Genomic DNA, 14,358 nt, shown 5'->3' with positions numbered 1-14,358 from the left:
GTCAACAGCTACCATTCAAGGAAGTGGCAGTTACAGTTTAAACTACTGGACCAAAAAGAAGCCCCATCCCTTTTGATGTGGTGATCTTGGGTGTGAGCCCCCAGCTCCCAGTGCAGCAGCTTTAGTAGGGAGGAATTCTTGTCTGGTATATCCCAAGCACCTAGAACAATGCCTGGCACATATTTCTTGATTGAGAAGGGCTCACTGAAGGAAGCCCTTGTTTCTAACACAGCTGCAGGATTTGAAAAGGTGAGATCATAGCGACATGCTTTATAATAATATTGAGCCCAGTCATCATACCGTCAGCCCTCCACATCCACGGATGCAGAACCCACGGATTCAGGGGGCCTATTGTATCACGCCATTGTATGGATGGGACTTGAGATCCTTGGATTTTGGTATCTGCAGGGAGTCCTGGGAACCATTTCCCCGTACATACTGAGGGACGACTGTATTGAATATTCAGGAAGAATATTGAGACCGATCACCATAACCCTCATTCTCACTTGCTGTGCGAGAGTCCTTTTGTAGGGGGAGGGGTTGCCTGAACTACAGACCCAAGTAGACCTAAACGGGCTATATTGTTGGACTGAACTGCCCCTCCTGCTGTTGGGAGTTAGCTCCATTTTGCATTCGGAGAGAACCAGAGCAAAGAGGCTTTTGCACCAAGTGGCCTTGAGAAGCAGAAGCTATCAGACTTCCCAATCCTGCCCATTTGCCATTGCTTGAGAGTTTAACAGCCAGATCTGTGCGTTTCCTAGGAGAACACAAACACAGTAGCCAAATAAAAATCAAAACTCGCGGGCTTCCCTGGTGGCGCAGTGGTTGAGAGTCCGCCTGCCGATGCAGGGGACACGGGCTCGTGCCCCGGTCGGAGAAGATCCCGTGAGCCATGGCCGCTGAGCCTGCGCGTCCGGAGCCTGTGCTCCGCAACGGGAGGGGCCCCAACAGTGAGAGGCCCGCGTACCGCAAAAAACAAACAAACAAACAAACAACTCGCTGTATAGGACCCAGGAACTTGAGGCGGGGAAGACAAGCTGAACCGCTAGAATTGTAGCTCCAATTAAAGTAGAATGAACAGAAGAAACAGAAGGGAACTTTAAAAAATACGAACACTTACAGAAAAAGAAGGAAACCCTAGTTATTCCAACATCACATGGGAAGGAAAAGAAAGCTTATATATATATATATATACATATATATATATATATATATATATTCTGCAGCGATGTGTGCCTGTAACGTGCAAATTAGCGCAGATAAGGAATGAAGTCACTAAAACCAAAGTTATATTTGTCCACATGCAGTTTTTCACCAGGTGCTATGTGTTATGCTATTAACACCAGGTAAATGAGAAAAACACCATCCAGTTGAGCATAATGACCTGTGAAAGAATAATACACAACATCTGTCTCTCCATTTTACCTACATGCATTGCCTGCTTTGTCTCCTCAGTAAAACATAAGTGTCCTGATTCTAATAGCAAAGGAAAAGCCTTAAATATTGCAGAGTTTTGAAACATAGAAAATGTGATTTTGCAGTAGCCGGCGGGGGGGGAATGAATACAGAAACAACACTAAAAAAAAAGACAAGAGCTTAATCTTAACCTCCCAATAATCACCTGCTTCCTGGGGCACTGAAAACTGAAAAGCACTCATTTGCAGTCGGTAAGGATAACTGCAAACCTCCTGCAGCAGGAGAGCACTTTGTGTCATCTGATCTCTTTTGGGTTCCCACAAATAGCTTCCTTTTGAGAGGGGTCAATTAACAAAACAATAAAAGAACTATTGTTTCTTTAAAACAGCAACCCAATATTTTCTCTCCTGAAGGAGAGATAAAAACCATATTCAGGCCAATGAGGAATAGGAGGAACCAAACAGGCTCAGTTGGGGAGGGTCCACCTGGGGCTTCCTGGATCCAACTCACCATACACAGAGTTTGGGGTAGAGGAGGGTGGGCCCTTCTATGACGCTTTAGTCCCCTCTCAAGTTTCTGAATTGCCACTTTCCAGGTCCCCTTTCTGTCTTAAGCCCATTCAGCGGAACGAAAAGCAACAATAAGCCACAGCCATCTACCTCTGATTTCCTGTTTCATTTAAAAAAATATAACCTTCCTCCCAGCTATTCTCCATGGTTCAAAAACCACAACTCTTCACCATCAACACCTCTACCGAGCAAACTTCATGTCTTGTCACAATAGCATACTATATTTAATATAATGTTTCCTTATTAGGAACTTGTGATATTTAAAACTGTGATAGTTTTCTTGTATCACTTGCAAGACGGTATAAGGTTTGAGCTTTTCTGCCTCAACTCCATTTTTCCCATAAAACCATAATCCATCACGCAGGAATTATTTTTTAGGAATGCATATGCCGCATTATAGGACAGACAGGTGTACTCACTGTAAATCCTGGTTTAGCTCATTCTTCCATCAGGCGGACTCTTCATCCAGGGTCCTACGAGGTCACACTGGCTCAACCCCAGCAGAAGTCACCACCTAGGATATACTGTACAAAAGTCTGCTGCCGTCCCTTTATCATGTCTGGGTTGGAGTAGGGCCCACCTACTAGTGACGTCATTGCCACAGCCTGCCCTCATCTCCAGGCCTGGGGTATCCCCAGGGTTCCATTAGGACCTAGCAGGTGGGCCAAGTTAGAGCTAACTTCTAAAGCAGGTCTTTAAAGCCATCCTTTACCCAGAATGCAATCCTTTCTTTTCTCATCCTACTTCTTACTCTAAATTTACAAAGCGAATACTAAGAACTATGGGCACTGAGATTGATAAATAATGTCTCTTTGTTTAGATAAACTGGGCCACAAGCTGGCCCAGAGGCTAGGGCCGTAGTGATGAAGTAATGCTGCCATCTTTAAAAGTGACTGAAGAGCAGAATTTTGTTTTACTTGTCAGGTGTAACCCAAACGAAGGAAGTTTTTTTAAAAAAATGCATGTAAATTGCAGTTATCAGATTCTTACTAGAGTCCCTTCCTCTCCTTTCTTGCTAATTCCCTCCTTGCTAGATCCAGGCACCGTCACTATGCCTGTGCTCCATCTTTTTTCTATGCTGCATGATTTGTTTTCCTACCTTCTCCTGGAAAAGGGGTTTAGTACCACAGTCGGCCAAGAACAACATTAAATGTCCAGGTGTCTCCTGGCTGAAAATTCTCCCATAGACCGGTAGCAAGTTCTGAGTCCGCAAAGCCTAAAAGCCCCAGGAGGGATTTTGCTGCCTATCTCTACAATGCTAAGTTTGAATTGGATAGAACCCTATTTAAGAAGGTATGATCTTTCCAAGACAGACATTAAGACTCCATATCAACTTAAATACAGGTTCTTGCAGAGAAATAGCCTCTCTCCCTCCCCCCCACCCCGTCTCTCCGCAAAAACTTAAAATAAGAGAGTTGAGTAGTTTTGCAGCATCACTACTGCTCAGGGCTTCACCTTAGATGAATGTTAACCTGAGATCAGCTACCAGTAAAACGGCCAGTCACTCCACCTGAGGCCAACTTTTATTAGGCTGTGGCTGCCAGGAAGGTTTAGGATACATTTTCCACATGAAGATGGCATAAACAGGACCACTGAAGGAGACACACACATTTTTGCCAGTGCCATTTGGTCCATGAGAAGCTCTTCGATTTTCAACAAAGTCTTTATTTCAAGTCTTGACTTTGCTTTCACTGCCTTCACTTTTCAATTCCAAAGTTAATACCTATTAAAGTCTTGCAAACAGTGGCTGTCAGAAGAGCATCTGTTGCTCGTGGCACACCTGTGCTTTATCTGTTGGGGTTATGGAGCTCCAACTCGTCAACCTGTATTAAACCATTGAGAATCAACACTTTAAAAGGATGATGCCATCTGGCATCTTCTTTACCAATCGTGAAACTAAAAAGGGTTTTTATTTTACTTTTTTGAATTTTATTTACTTTTTTTACAGCAGGTTCTTATTATCTATTTTATACATATTAGGGTTTTTAATATTTAGAGGAAATTCTGAGCATAAAGCCTATCCTTCTTTTACTTTTTGGCAAATTCACAAAGTCCAAATAAAATATTTTTATAAGTTGTTAGAAAAATATTATCAGTTACTTTATTATTATGCACTGTTACCGGCACAGTGGATATGCAGAGCCAATAAATCATGGAGAAATATGCGTATGTGTGTCCTTCAGAAAATCTAATCTGGAAGTCTAAACCATGGAAGCAGTGATTACTTAGCCAGCTCTCTAGTCTATATTAACAAGGAATCAGCTGCTCTGTTGCAGTCACTCAACCAATATTTATGCTCCAGAAACTGTTCTAGGTGTTTGAGATGCATACGTGAATAAAAGTTTCCTGCTATCATGGTGTCCCACTGTGATTTATAATAAAAAAATATATATGATATATATATACTCTCTATATATTTGATATATATACGTGATATATACATATATTTAATATATATACTTGATATGTATATATATTTATACTTGATGTATATATACATATACTTGATATATATACATATATTTGATATATATACTTGATATATATATACTTGATGTATATATATACTTGATGTGTATATATATATATATATATATATATATACCTGATATATATCTATATATAGATAGATACTTGGTCTTTGTCCCTCTTTCTGGCACAGAGCTCTTAAAATCCTCGGCATTTCCTAAGTGATGAGAGCCATAAAGTTGTCGTTTATTATGTTAATGAGGTGCTTTTGGACCACATCTAAGGATGACAGGGAGGGGAGAGGAGATGGAGTTTGAAATAATCAACGACAGCCAATGATTTACTCAGTCATGCCTATGTAATGAAGCCTCCATAAAAACCCAAAGGTCAGGTTTCTGAGAGCTTCCAGGCTGGGGAACCAAAACACATCCACATGTCAATGTGCTGAGCCCCAAACTCCATGGGGACAGAGGATCCTTTGCTCAGGCCTCGCCCTCTGTATCTCTTCACCTGGCTGTTGATTCGTATCCTTTCATATTCTTTGTAATAAACCAATAATCAAGTAAGTAAACTGAAGTTTACTGAGTTCTGTGAGCCGCTCTTGCAAAGTAATCGAACCCAAGGAGGGGATCATGAAAACCTCTGATTTATAGCAGTCAGTCAGAAGCACAGGTGATAACTTGGCCCTGTGACTGTCATCTGAAATGAGGGCCTTCTTGTGGGACTGAGCCCTTAACCTGTGGCATCTGACGCTAGTCCAATTCTGATGCTAGTGTCAGAATTGAGTTAAACCTGTGGGACACCTGGACAGCTTCCATGGAGAGGGAGTGATCCATGAGGTTATATCTGGAGGAAGAGCATTCCAGGCAGTGGGAATGGCAAGATGTGATAGGACATTACCTGGCATATTCCAGGAACAGCAAGGAGTTAGCATGGCCTCCCACCAAGTTAGTTCTGGAACCCAAACACCCTCCGTCTTATAACTCCAGCCTCCTAGAAGACCTTGGAGTCCCCTGCATTCAGGTGGTAAATGGGAAAGAAACAGGTAGACAACACACACATACTTCTTAACTCCCTTGACTTGGAAGCCACAAACATATTTCATAGGTTGAGAACATGTCACGTGGCCATACTGAGGGAGTCTGGAAATGAGAAAATAATTTGTGCTCAAGAAGAAGAGAATATAATTTTAGTTGAAGCTAGCCTGTCTCTAACACAGCAACCAATATGAATTATCTGGCATTGGTGTTGGGCTGCACCCTGCAGGCCTGCAAGGCCTCTACTCACCCAGCTTCAAGACAGAAGAGCCCAGAGTCAGCGACAGAGACATCAGTGGTTTAATGGATGGGGGAGCCTACCTCTCTGAAGCAAGGTCCTGGAGCAACACCCCACCACGTGCAGCAGACCACGGGCAGGACAGGGCGCAGTCTTCACTCCCAGGGGGAACGCGGAGATTGCCAGTTACAGGGGGAATTGACCTCAGGTTGGCTCATCGGTTACCAGGGAAATTTGCAGAGGGGCACGCCCCTCACCACCCCTGGATAAGAACAATCACTAGCTGGGGCCTGGTGCAAGCATATAGGAAGGTCAGTCGTGTGAGTGGGGTGTGGGTGAAGCAGGCACCGGTCGATCAGGGGACGTACAGAGAGCAAGAGAACAGTCACCTTGAGTTGCCTGACCGTACAGAGTGTCTCTTTAGTGATACCAGATTTAGGGAGATGAGAAGGCCAGTCTTTAATCAGTTAAGGGAAGAATGTATGGTCAACAACTCCAAGCTAATATAGGTCCCTAATGAGTGACAAAGCAAGTGATTGATTCCAAACACACCTGATATTGCTGCAGTCAGTGCCTGCTTTGATAGGCACAAAAATTCAAAAAAAAACAAAAAAACAAGTAAATGTTAGGGTTCAGAAATGGTGTCCAAGCCATAATCTTTCTGGTGACCACAAATGTCATTGTTCAGCTGTCTAGAAATCTGACTGCAGAAACCATCAGGCCATTCGCACACTGCCAAGCTGCTGGGTAGATGCGTGACCGGGTTCGTAGTCTTTTTAATTACTCTCCATTCTTCAAAGCCGCCTTTAGCCATGCAGGTATAGACCCAGTTCCTTCAGAAAGCACTCCACATGTGGACTGTAGATATTTCAGGAGAAGAAAAGTAAACTTTCCCAATGCTCTAGACAGACTGTTATTGCTACCTGTACAATCAGCTTTTGAATTGTATCCATTTTTCTAGCTTTTCTGTGGCCTGTGGTCCTTCAAGTTGTGGCTCGCTCCCGATTTGATAAAACATGCTCACACTTGAGAGTGGAATCAGAGATAGAACTTGTTGGCAACACTCCAAGAACAAGAGCAGGTGGCCAGTGACAGTGGAGATTTAGTTAGCAAGGCTTCTACTTGTGGTGTCCAAATCTGATAACTGGAATGTTTGTAAAAAGAACTCTATTTGTGAAGTTTGATCCTTTCAGCCTGCAAACTTGTCAGCTCAGAAGCATAATATAACCATATACATGAGAAAGGACAGGTAAAGTGCAAGCACATGAATTTTCTAATAACCAAATCCTCTTCAATACATCTATTCAATAACTGAGCACATTCAAATAACAGTGATTTCTCAGAGGGAAAGCCCAGCTGGTTAACGATTTTGTGACATGAGTTTTAGGGCATAACAGGGATACGGTTTTATCAGGAGTCACTGAATGTGGGCCAGATGACAGGACAGGGAAAAATGGAGATGAAATGTCTCCGGTAATTATACATATCTTTTCTGTCTGACTCAGTTTTGTTTTGTTACCATACAAAATTCATTTTAGAGCTGAAGAAAAGATATTTTTACTTCTTTGGATTCCATTATAAAACTTCTTTTAAGTTAGGTTAGAAAAGTTGATTTTCACTATGTTGGTCATGGTAATGTTTTTAATCAATGAGATAAAATGCAATTAAACATTCTAGAAACAAACAATGAAATATGGTTATTTATGCCAGTGTATGTTTTTTTATTACTTAGCAAGATACAGAGAAAAAAGTAAATCATTACTAACATTTGTGCATTTAGATATGCTACCAAAACAAGCAAATTATCCCAGCCCTCCTACTGCCTCTTTTATTCTGCTTTTAAAAGTAGCCCTGCCTCCACTTTCCTAAACATCAGTGACTCATATTTCTTCATTCATTCACATCATTCATTAGGATGAGACTATTAAAAAGGTAATAGATTATTTTTGTAAAGTAGAATTTTGCTCTGAAATCTCCTGTGATTTTCCTGTAAAATTTCTGAGAGCACACGCTTGTTGCAAAATATTTTTCAAACAATACAGAAATGTTAAACATGAACAGTTAAGTGAAATGAACACTTTGCACAATCCCATAACCAGGAAGTAAGCCTGGTTAAGTGTCTGGAGTTTATTCATCCCAATTTTTCAATATAGATGAACAGAATAATAGATAAATATTGTACATATTGTTCTGCAACTTGCTTTCTTCATTTATCAATTAGATTTAAGCATCTCGTGTCAGCCGAATTTCTAATCAAATTATTCAGTCTGATAAATAACGTAAAACTGTTGCAAGTATATTCGTGTAGTTAATTTTTGTTAAGGATAGAGTTATTCTAGAGAGTACAGAATAACCAGGACTTCGTGACAAAAGAATTCTCTGAACTCTGAGCTTGTCTAGCACAAATGGACCATTTACATCAGTGTTTCCAATGCCACAGCAAATCAGAACCAAAAGTTATGATTTTTTTAAACCAAATATTTTGGTTCATACCTTGGAAACTTCCATTCTGCATTTGAACAGCCCTTCTTTGGGGGGACAGGCCCAAAGGGATTAAGTTCTGGTGGTTGTCACAGACTAAATTAGTCATCCAAAATCATTCTTCACTGTCTCAACCTTCTTGAGTTGTTATCTGCCGTTAATATCGTACTTACTCTGAAAAAAGCAGAAAAGCCTCAAAACCAGCATGCCATTCTAAAATCATTCTCTCTTCCTCCTCAAGTTTCTAACTCAGTGAAATTCCCACTCACTCAACCTCCCAAACTTGCAATCTTGAAGTCATTCTTACCTTCTGCCTGTCATTTCCCAACCTTATCCCATCAGTCAAGTTCTGCCCATAGTACATACTTCTTCATCAGCTCTCAAATCTCTCTCCTCTTCTTATTCCTCACTGCACCACTGTGGTCCAGGCCCTCGTCATCTGAACTACTGCACCAGGCAGCGTGGTACATACAGGGAAGGGGTCATGAGCTACGAGAGCAAACCAATTAGAGTTAGAATTCCTTCTTTTCCTCTTCTCTGGATGTGTGTCATGTTACTTACCTTACATGTCTGATCGTTTGTAAAAAGGGAATACTTACCTAACTTGTGGAAATCAACTTAATATAAGGAATCCGGAATAGAGGCTAATACGTGGGAGGTCTTCATTAAATGTCTTTTTCTTTTCTTGATCTTTCCCCACACCAGTCAATCTTAAATTTACACTATATAAAAATTGTGTCTGCAAATAATACGCCCAATCAGGTCACTTACCTACTTAAAGACCCCTACTGACTTCCTATTGCTTTCAGGCAGAAATCTGAACATTTTTTCATGGGATAGATCTTCCACAATCTTGTCCAAATTACCTTACCTGCTTCAACTTAGAGCAAGAAGTTAGGAAGCTCCTACACCATCATATCCACCTTTTCTTTCCCTGCACCCTAATATGTGGCTGAACCCGTGGCAGATACTAATTAAAAGTTTGATAGATGGATGGATGCATTCACAAAGAGATGGATGAATACATGAACACATGAATGAATACATGTATAGGAAGACAAGATGTAAATACCTCTTCCTCACATTCTGAAATACTTAATAGATCTGAATTCGCAAGCTTCTAAGAAGCTGATCATTCATTCCTAGGCATAATTGCTGTCTCCCAAATGTTCTGGCTTATAGCTAGAGGAAACTCTTCCCACTGTAGACTGAGTATATGATTTGACTCAGACTATAAATCAAACTGTGCTAGGGTGAGATGATTCTACAAACATTTACTGAGCAGCTGTTAAGTGCTAAGCACACTGTGGACAGTCTGAGACCGCTTAAAGTATGCACACAAGTAAAATGGGAGCTCAGAGGTTAAAGAACTCACTAGAAAAGGGGACTATGGTGTCATGGTTATGGAGGTTGTCCAGGTGGTGATGGTGGGGTTCAGAGAAGGCTTCACACAAGAGGAGGAGCCTGGCTTAGTTTCAAATGGTGAATATGAATAAAAGTAGGTCCTTTACTTCTTTGGGACAACTGAGGGAAGTTGAAAATTAAATGTTATTATGGAATAACTGTTACTTTCATAAAGTGTGATAATGAAATTGTGGATTTGAGGAAAATAACCTAGATGCATGTTGAAGCGTTTAAGGGTGACGTGTCATGATGTCCATAACTTGTATCAAAATACTTTAAATTTATGAAACAAATATGCCCAAATGGTAAAACTTATTTTTTAAAGGAGATGGTATATGTTTATTTGCTAGTCTCTCTACTTTTCAATATGTTTAACATGTTTCATAATAAAAGTGAAAACAAACAAACAAAAATAAATAGGTCTTTTAAACTGGGGTGGGACAAAGATGAAGGTTTCCCAAGTGGAAGAAAAAGCATGCCAAAGATAAATAAGAGAGAGCACACATCAAGGGTTTTTGCAACTAGTTCACTGTGGCTGTAGTCTGGAGAATATTTAGCTGAGAGATACATTTCAAAATAAAATAAGAAAAACCAGGTTGGAGAGCTTGTGGAAACAAAAATGAAAAAGGGATAGTAGAAGGTAGGGAAATGTTCCAGGTGATCTCATCCATTTGCATAGCCTTTAAATACTACCTACATGCACCTGACTCCTAAATTTATATCTCTAGCCCTGGTTACTCTCCCAAACTCCGACTTATGCTCAGTTTTCTCCTAAACTAAACTTTTCAACCACTCTGCCCCGAGTCTGTAATTCTAGGAATCAAGAGTTTCTAACCAAAGTGATGAAAATTCTGAGGAGTAATGTCCTTTTATGAAATTACACTTTATTACTTTCAGAAATGATATAAAGTATAAATTAAAATGTAAGTATATTCCTGCCAAAATAGGTAAGTCAATAAAAATGTACTTCAAAATAAGCTTTTATTACAAGGCAATGTACTGTAAACATAAAAATCTTGAATTTGAATTACACCTTTTATTATGAACATTTCACTCAATAAAAATCTCATGAACTGGGTCCAAGTGATGACAAATTCCAAACTAATGAAGTGTTCCCACAGCTTAAATAAACAAATTTAGATCACCAAGTAAAATCAAAGCCAAGTGTATTTGCACAACTCAAGAATGATATGGGGACTTCACTGGTGTTGCAGTGGTTAAGAATCCGCCTGCCAATGCAGGGGACACGGGTTCCATCCCTGGTCCGGGAAGATCCCACATGCCACAGAGCAATTAAGCCCATGAGCCACAACTACTGAGCCTGCACTCTAGAGCCCGTGAGTCACAACTACTGAGCCCGTGTGCCACAGCAACTGAATCCCATGCGCGTAGAGCCCGTGCTCCACAACAAGAGAAGCCACCACAATGAGAAGCCCGCGCACCACAACAAAGATAGCCCCCCGCTCGCCGCAACTAAAGAAAGTCAGTGCGCAGTAATGAAGACCCAACGCAGCCAAAAATAAATAAATTTATTTTAAAAAAAGAATGATATGAATGGACTAGAACCTCTAGTGTTTATACTTCGCCATTTATATCAAACTTTGAAGGTCTTCTGAGTGACATAAGAAGTCTTTGCATTTCCAAGGGCCAAACACTAACGTATACAGAATATCCTCTCTACTCACTTGTTGAAGACCAAGAAATCTGAGATACAAGGGAATGCTATGACTAGTGACACACCCCATTCATTTAAAGAGTTCTCTCAGGTGATTCTGGGCCATTCAATCTTGTGCAAGCTTTCCTCCTCATTAGTCCTGCTTTCTACATGTGGAAGCATGCGCCATAACTACAAGGGAACCACTGTTGGTTATCTGCTCACTGTCTTCTTTCATTTCTTGCAAAGGCAGCAAAAAATATATTTATGTTTACCTGGATCCCCAAAGGCACACATAGACCTTTTTGTTTGAATACTTTGGATGGGAAGGTCTTAAACCAATCTGTGTGGTGAGGGGACCCAAAGAATCTCAAGAGACCTTCCTGATCCAGGAAGACTCCAGCTTCTGGTGATAAATGACCCCATCCTTACTTCTGACAATTACCTGTTTTTAGGGAGATGCTATAGAGGAAAAGGAATATACGTTCAGTTTATGGTTCTCTTTCATTTCTATTTTCAACAAACAATTAATAGAACCCAAATCTTTTTCAAACACCTAGTGTTTTCCTTTATGAGCAAAAGACAAATTATAGTTTAGAAATTAGAATCTATTAGATTCAACCTCATTTCTTCTTTGTCTTCTAGAGTTTTTCTTAAAACCGAAAGATAAGTTCTTTAGGCAAACATTTACTTAGCATCAGTCTTACATTTTCACAGTCAAGTCTGTCTGGTAGGTTATATAGGAATAATAGAATTCTGTCAGTCTGTTAGGCTCAAGTCAGCTGCCTTTTTCTGTTAAGTATCCTACCACACTCAGAATGAATGAATGAATGAATGAATGTTTGAATGAGTGTCTAAAGGTAGGCAGCTGTCATTTTTCTGGTTAAACCTAAGCCAACTACAAAAGTTTAAGGTGACATATAGAAATGGAATAAAATAAAAACAATCCACACACATTGTTTAAAATTTTTATTTGCTTAAAAAAAGAATGGAAATAGGTTTGCAAAAATATATCTGCATGTACAAAGTAATCCATGTGGTTAAGGAGCGCAAGCTCTGGAACATACTGCTGGATAAATTATTCATCAAAATTGGATCTTTTTCCATCAGAATCAGTGGGAAGTCATTATTTTACATGTCAAAAGCCACTGAAAAAACTAAATCTATTTTTACAATCACCAAATTCGGAAAGGTTATATTCTAACACATATTCTTGGATACCAGTGGAGCTAGTTACCAAGTGATCTCAGAGTTGGACAGATCAATTTAGCAAGAGGTAGTTTCTCCAATCATGTCCCTCCTTTCTTTTCAGCAAGGTCATTCCTAGAGGGGATAAGGATAAACAGCATAATCTTCGAGTCCCTTTGAATTCCTGTTCTGCTGGGACCCCATTTTCCTCAAAGACAGTCATATCTGTCTTGTTGCATTTTAGGACTTGAGATCATCTACCACAGAAAAGATTCCAGAGTTCAAACTTCTTGGCCAATTTTTCTTTGAGCATGCCATTAAAACAACAAAGAGAAATCAATCCTATGGTGTCATGGATTAGGGGAATTGTTTTAAACATACTTTTTGTTAATATAACAATATTATTAACAATATCCAAGGAGGAGATGTAGGCTGGTGAAATGAGTCCCCTCCCAAAGGCAGCATACAAACCACATAACGACATTCTTCTTGAATAAGTTGCCTTAGGAGCTTTTGCGGTTGGTCCTCCAAGTTCTCCTGAGACTATCAGATCCCAGAGCCCCACAGCTCCATGGCTTCCAGCTCATCTTGGACAGGGGTGAACTCTGGCTCATCAGGATGGGGAACTAGAGAGGAAGAGTGGGGGTGGGGACGTGATAGAACCCAGGAACCATAAATTGATATCCTCCCCTTATATGGGTCCATAGAGACATAGTCTCTAAAGTACAGAGATATCCTGCTCGGGTAGAAAGTAGTAGCTACCTTTATCCACCACAGTGCTTGCACCTTTGCCAGGAGGTTTCAGATGGTTAGCGAAAGAAGGAAGGTACAGATATACCGCAGAAATTGTTAGGAAACTAGAATCACAGCCAACTGCTTAAATATTACATGTTTTATTTACAAAAGAAACCCTGAAATCTCAGCAGAATGATGAAAGAAAAATAAATTTTAAAAACCCATCTCATGTTAGAAGTCCAACACCAGGGGGCAGTAGGGAGGGGAGGTGATCAGAGGAAGAATGGATAGTAGGGTGGTCAGGGAGAAAGGTGCCCAGCAATTTGTGTGGCTACAGGAAAGAGGAGAAGACACATTTAAGTAACTATTCCTGGGCCTTCACCTAGGGAAGCTTGGGATAATTCTTGGTAGACAATCTTATACCTACGCTCAGGCTGATATGCAGCAGTCAGTTTCTATAACAACTGACACATGTGATTTGGTTAAGTTCCAGTCTTATCATTGTATGTGCTTGGAGCAGGGAGGGCAAGAAATGTGACAGTGGGCAGGTAGGGAAGCAGGTGAGGCAGGGAAACAGAGTGCCCATTGTTAGGGGCAGGGGATGGGTGGTGGTGGTCAACAGGACAGTTCTGTATCTGCAGCCAATTGCCCAGGCCAACGTAATCAGTGGAGGAGTTCCACATCAGTGCTGGTAATCATTGTAAGGGATCAGATCTTAATAAGGGACAGGGATATTTGAGAGAACGGGGAGGGAAGAGATGAACAGAGAAAAACACATCAGCAAAACTTTGACCAGTCCCTCTGGCAAATAAGGTTAAATTTCTTCTAAAGCAGAAAATTTAAATTCATTGGCTAATAAGCTCATTGCCCCAAAGCAGTCTTTGAACCTCTCTCTTGATGCTTCCAAGTGTGACTATGTTAAAAAATGTCCCATTACACAACCCTCCAGCATGCAGACCACAGATGTTTTCAGGAAGCATAATCTTTTCAGAATCTCAGTCTAGTGGTTAGGAAGAGGCAAGGACAGCATGGCCACTTTTGTTTCTTAAAATAATCCTTGGTGACCTAAAATGCATGCGGTGGGCAGGATGTCACCCAACAGTATCTCCAGGGCCCTCCTAATTACGGGGAAAGTTCTAAGTTTGAGGTTTCCCCAAAACAAGAGTA

At 40.6% G+C, this 14,358-nt stretch overlaps 1 protein-coding gene across 6 annotated transcripts in view; it reads right to left on the bottom strand.

The window, feature by feature from the left end:
* Positions 1 to 12,222: 12,222 nt before the first annotated feature.
* COL14A1 (collagen type XIV alpha 1 chain) overlaps positions 12,223 to 14,358 on the bottom strand; it is a 267,412-nt gene continuing 265,276 nt past the window's right edge. For 5 of the 6 annotated variants that reach the window (XM_073794695.1, XM_019932069.3, XM_073794696.1 and 2 more), the window contains one exon: positions 12,223 to 13,082. In XM_073794695.1, coding sequence (XP_073650796.1) covers positions 13,003 to 13,082 — 80 coding nt within the window. In that variant the 3' untranslated portion in view covers positions 12,223 to 13,002. Of the gene's footprint in view, positions 13,906 to 14,358 lie in introns of all 6 variants that reach the window. The other variant, XM_019932070.3, reaches the window with a different exon arrangement.

The sequence above is a fragment of the Tursiops truncatus genome, chromosome 17 (assembly GCF_011762595.2).
Source record: "Tursiops truncatus isolate mTurTru1 chromosome 17, mTurTru1.mat.Y, whole genome shotgun sequence".
NCBI lineage: Eukaryota > Metazoa > Chordata > Mammalia > Artiodactyla > Delphinidae > Tursiops > Tursiops truncatus.
Note: the sequence above shows the minus strand (reverse complement) of the source record. Positions and strands in the feature narration are given on the sequence as shown.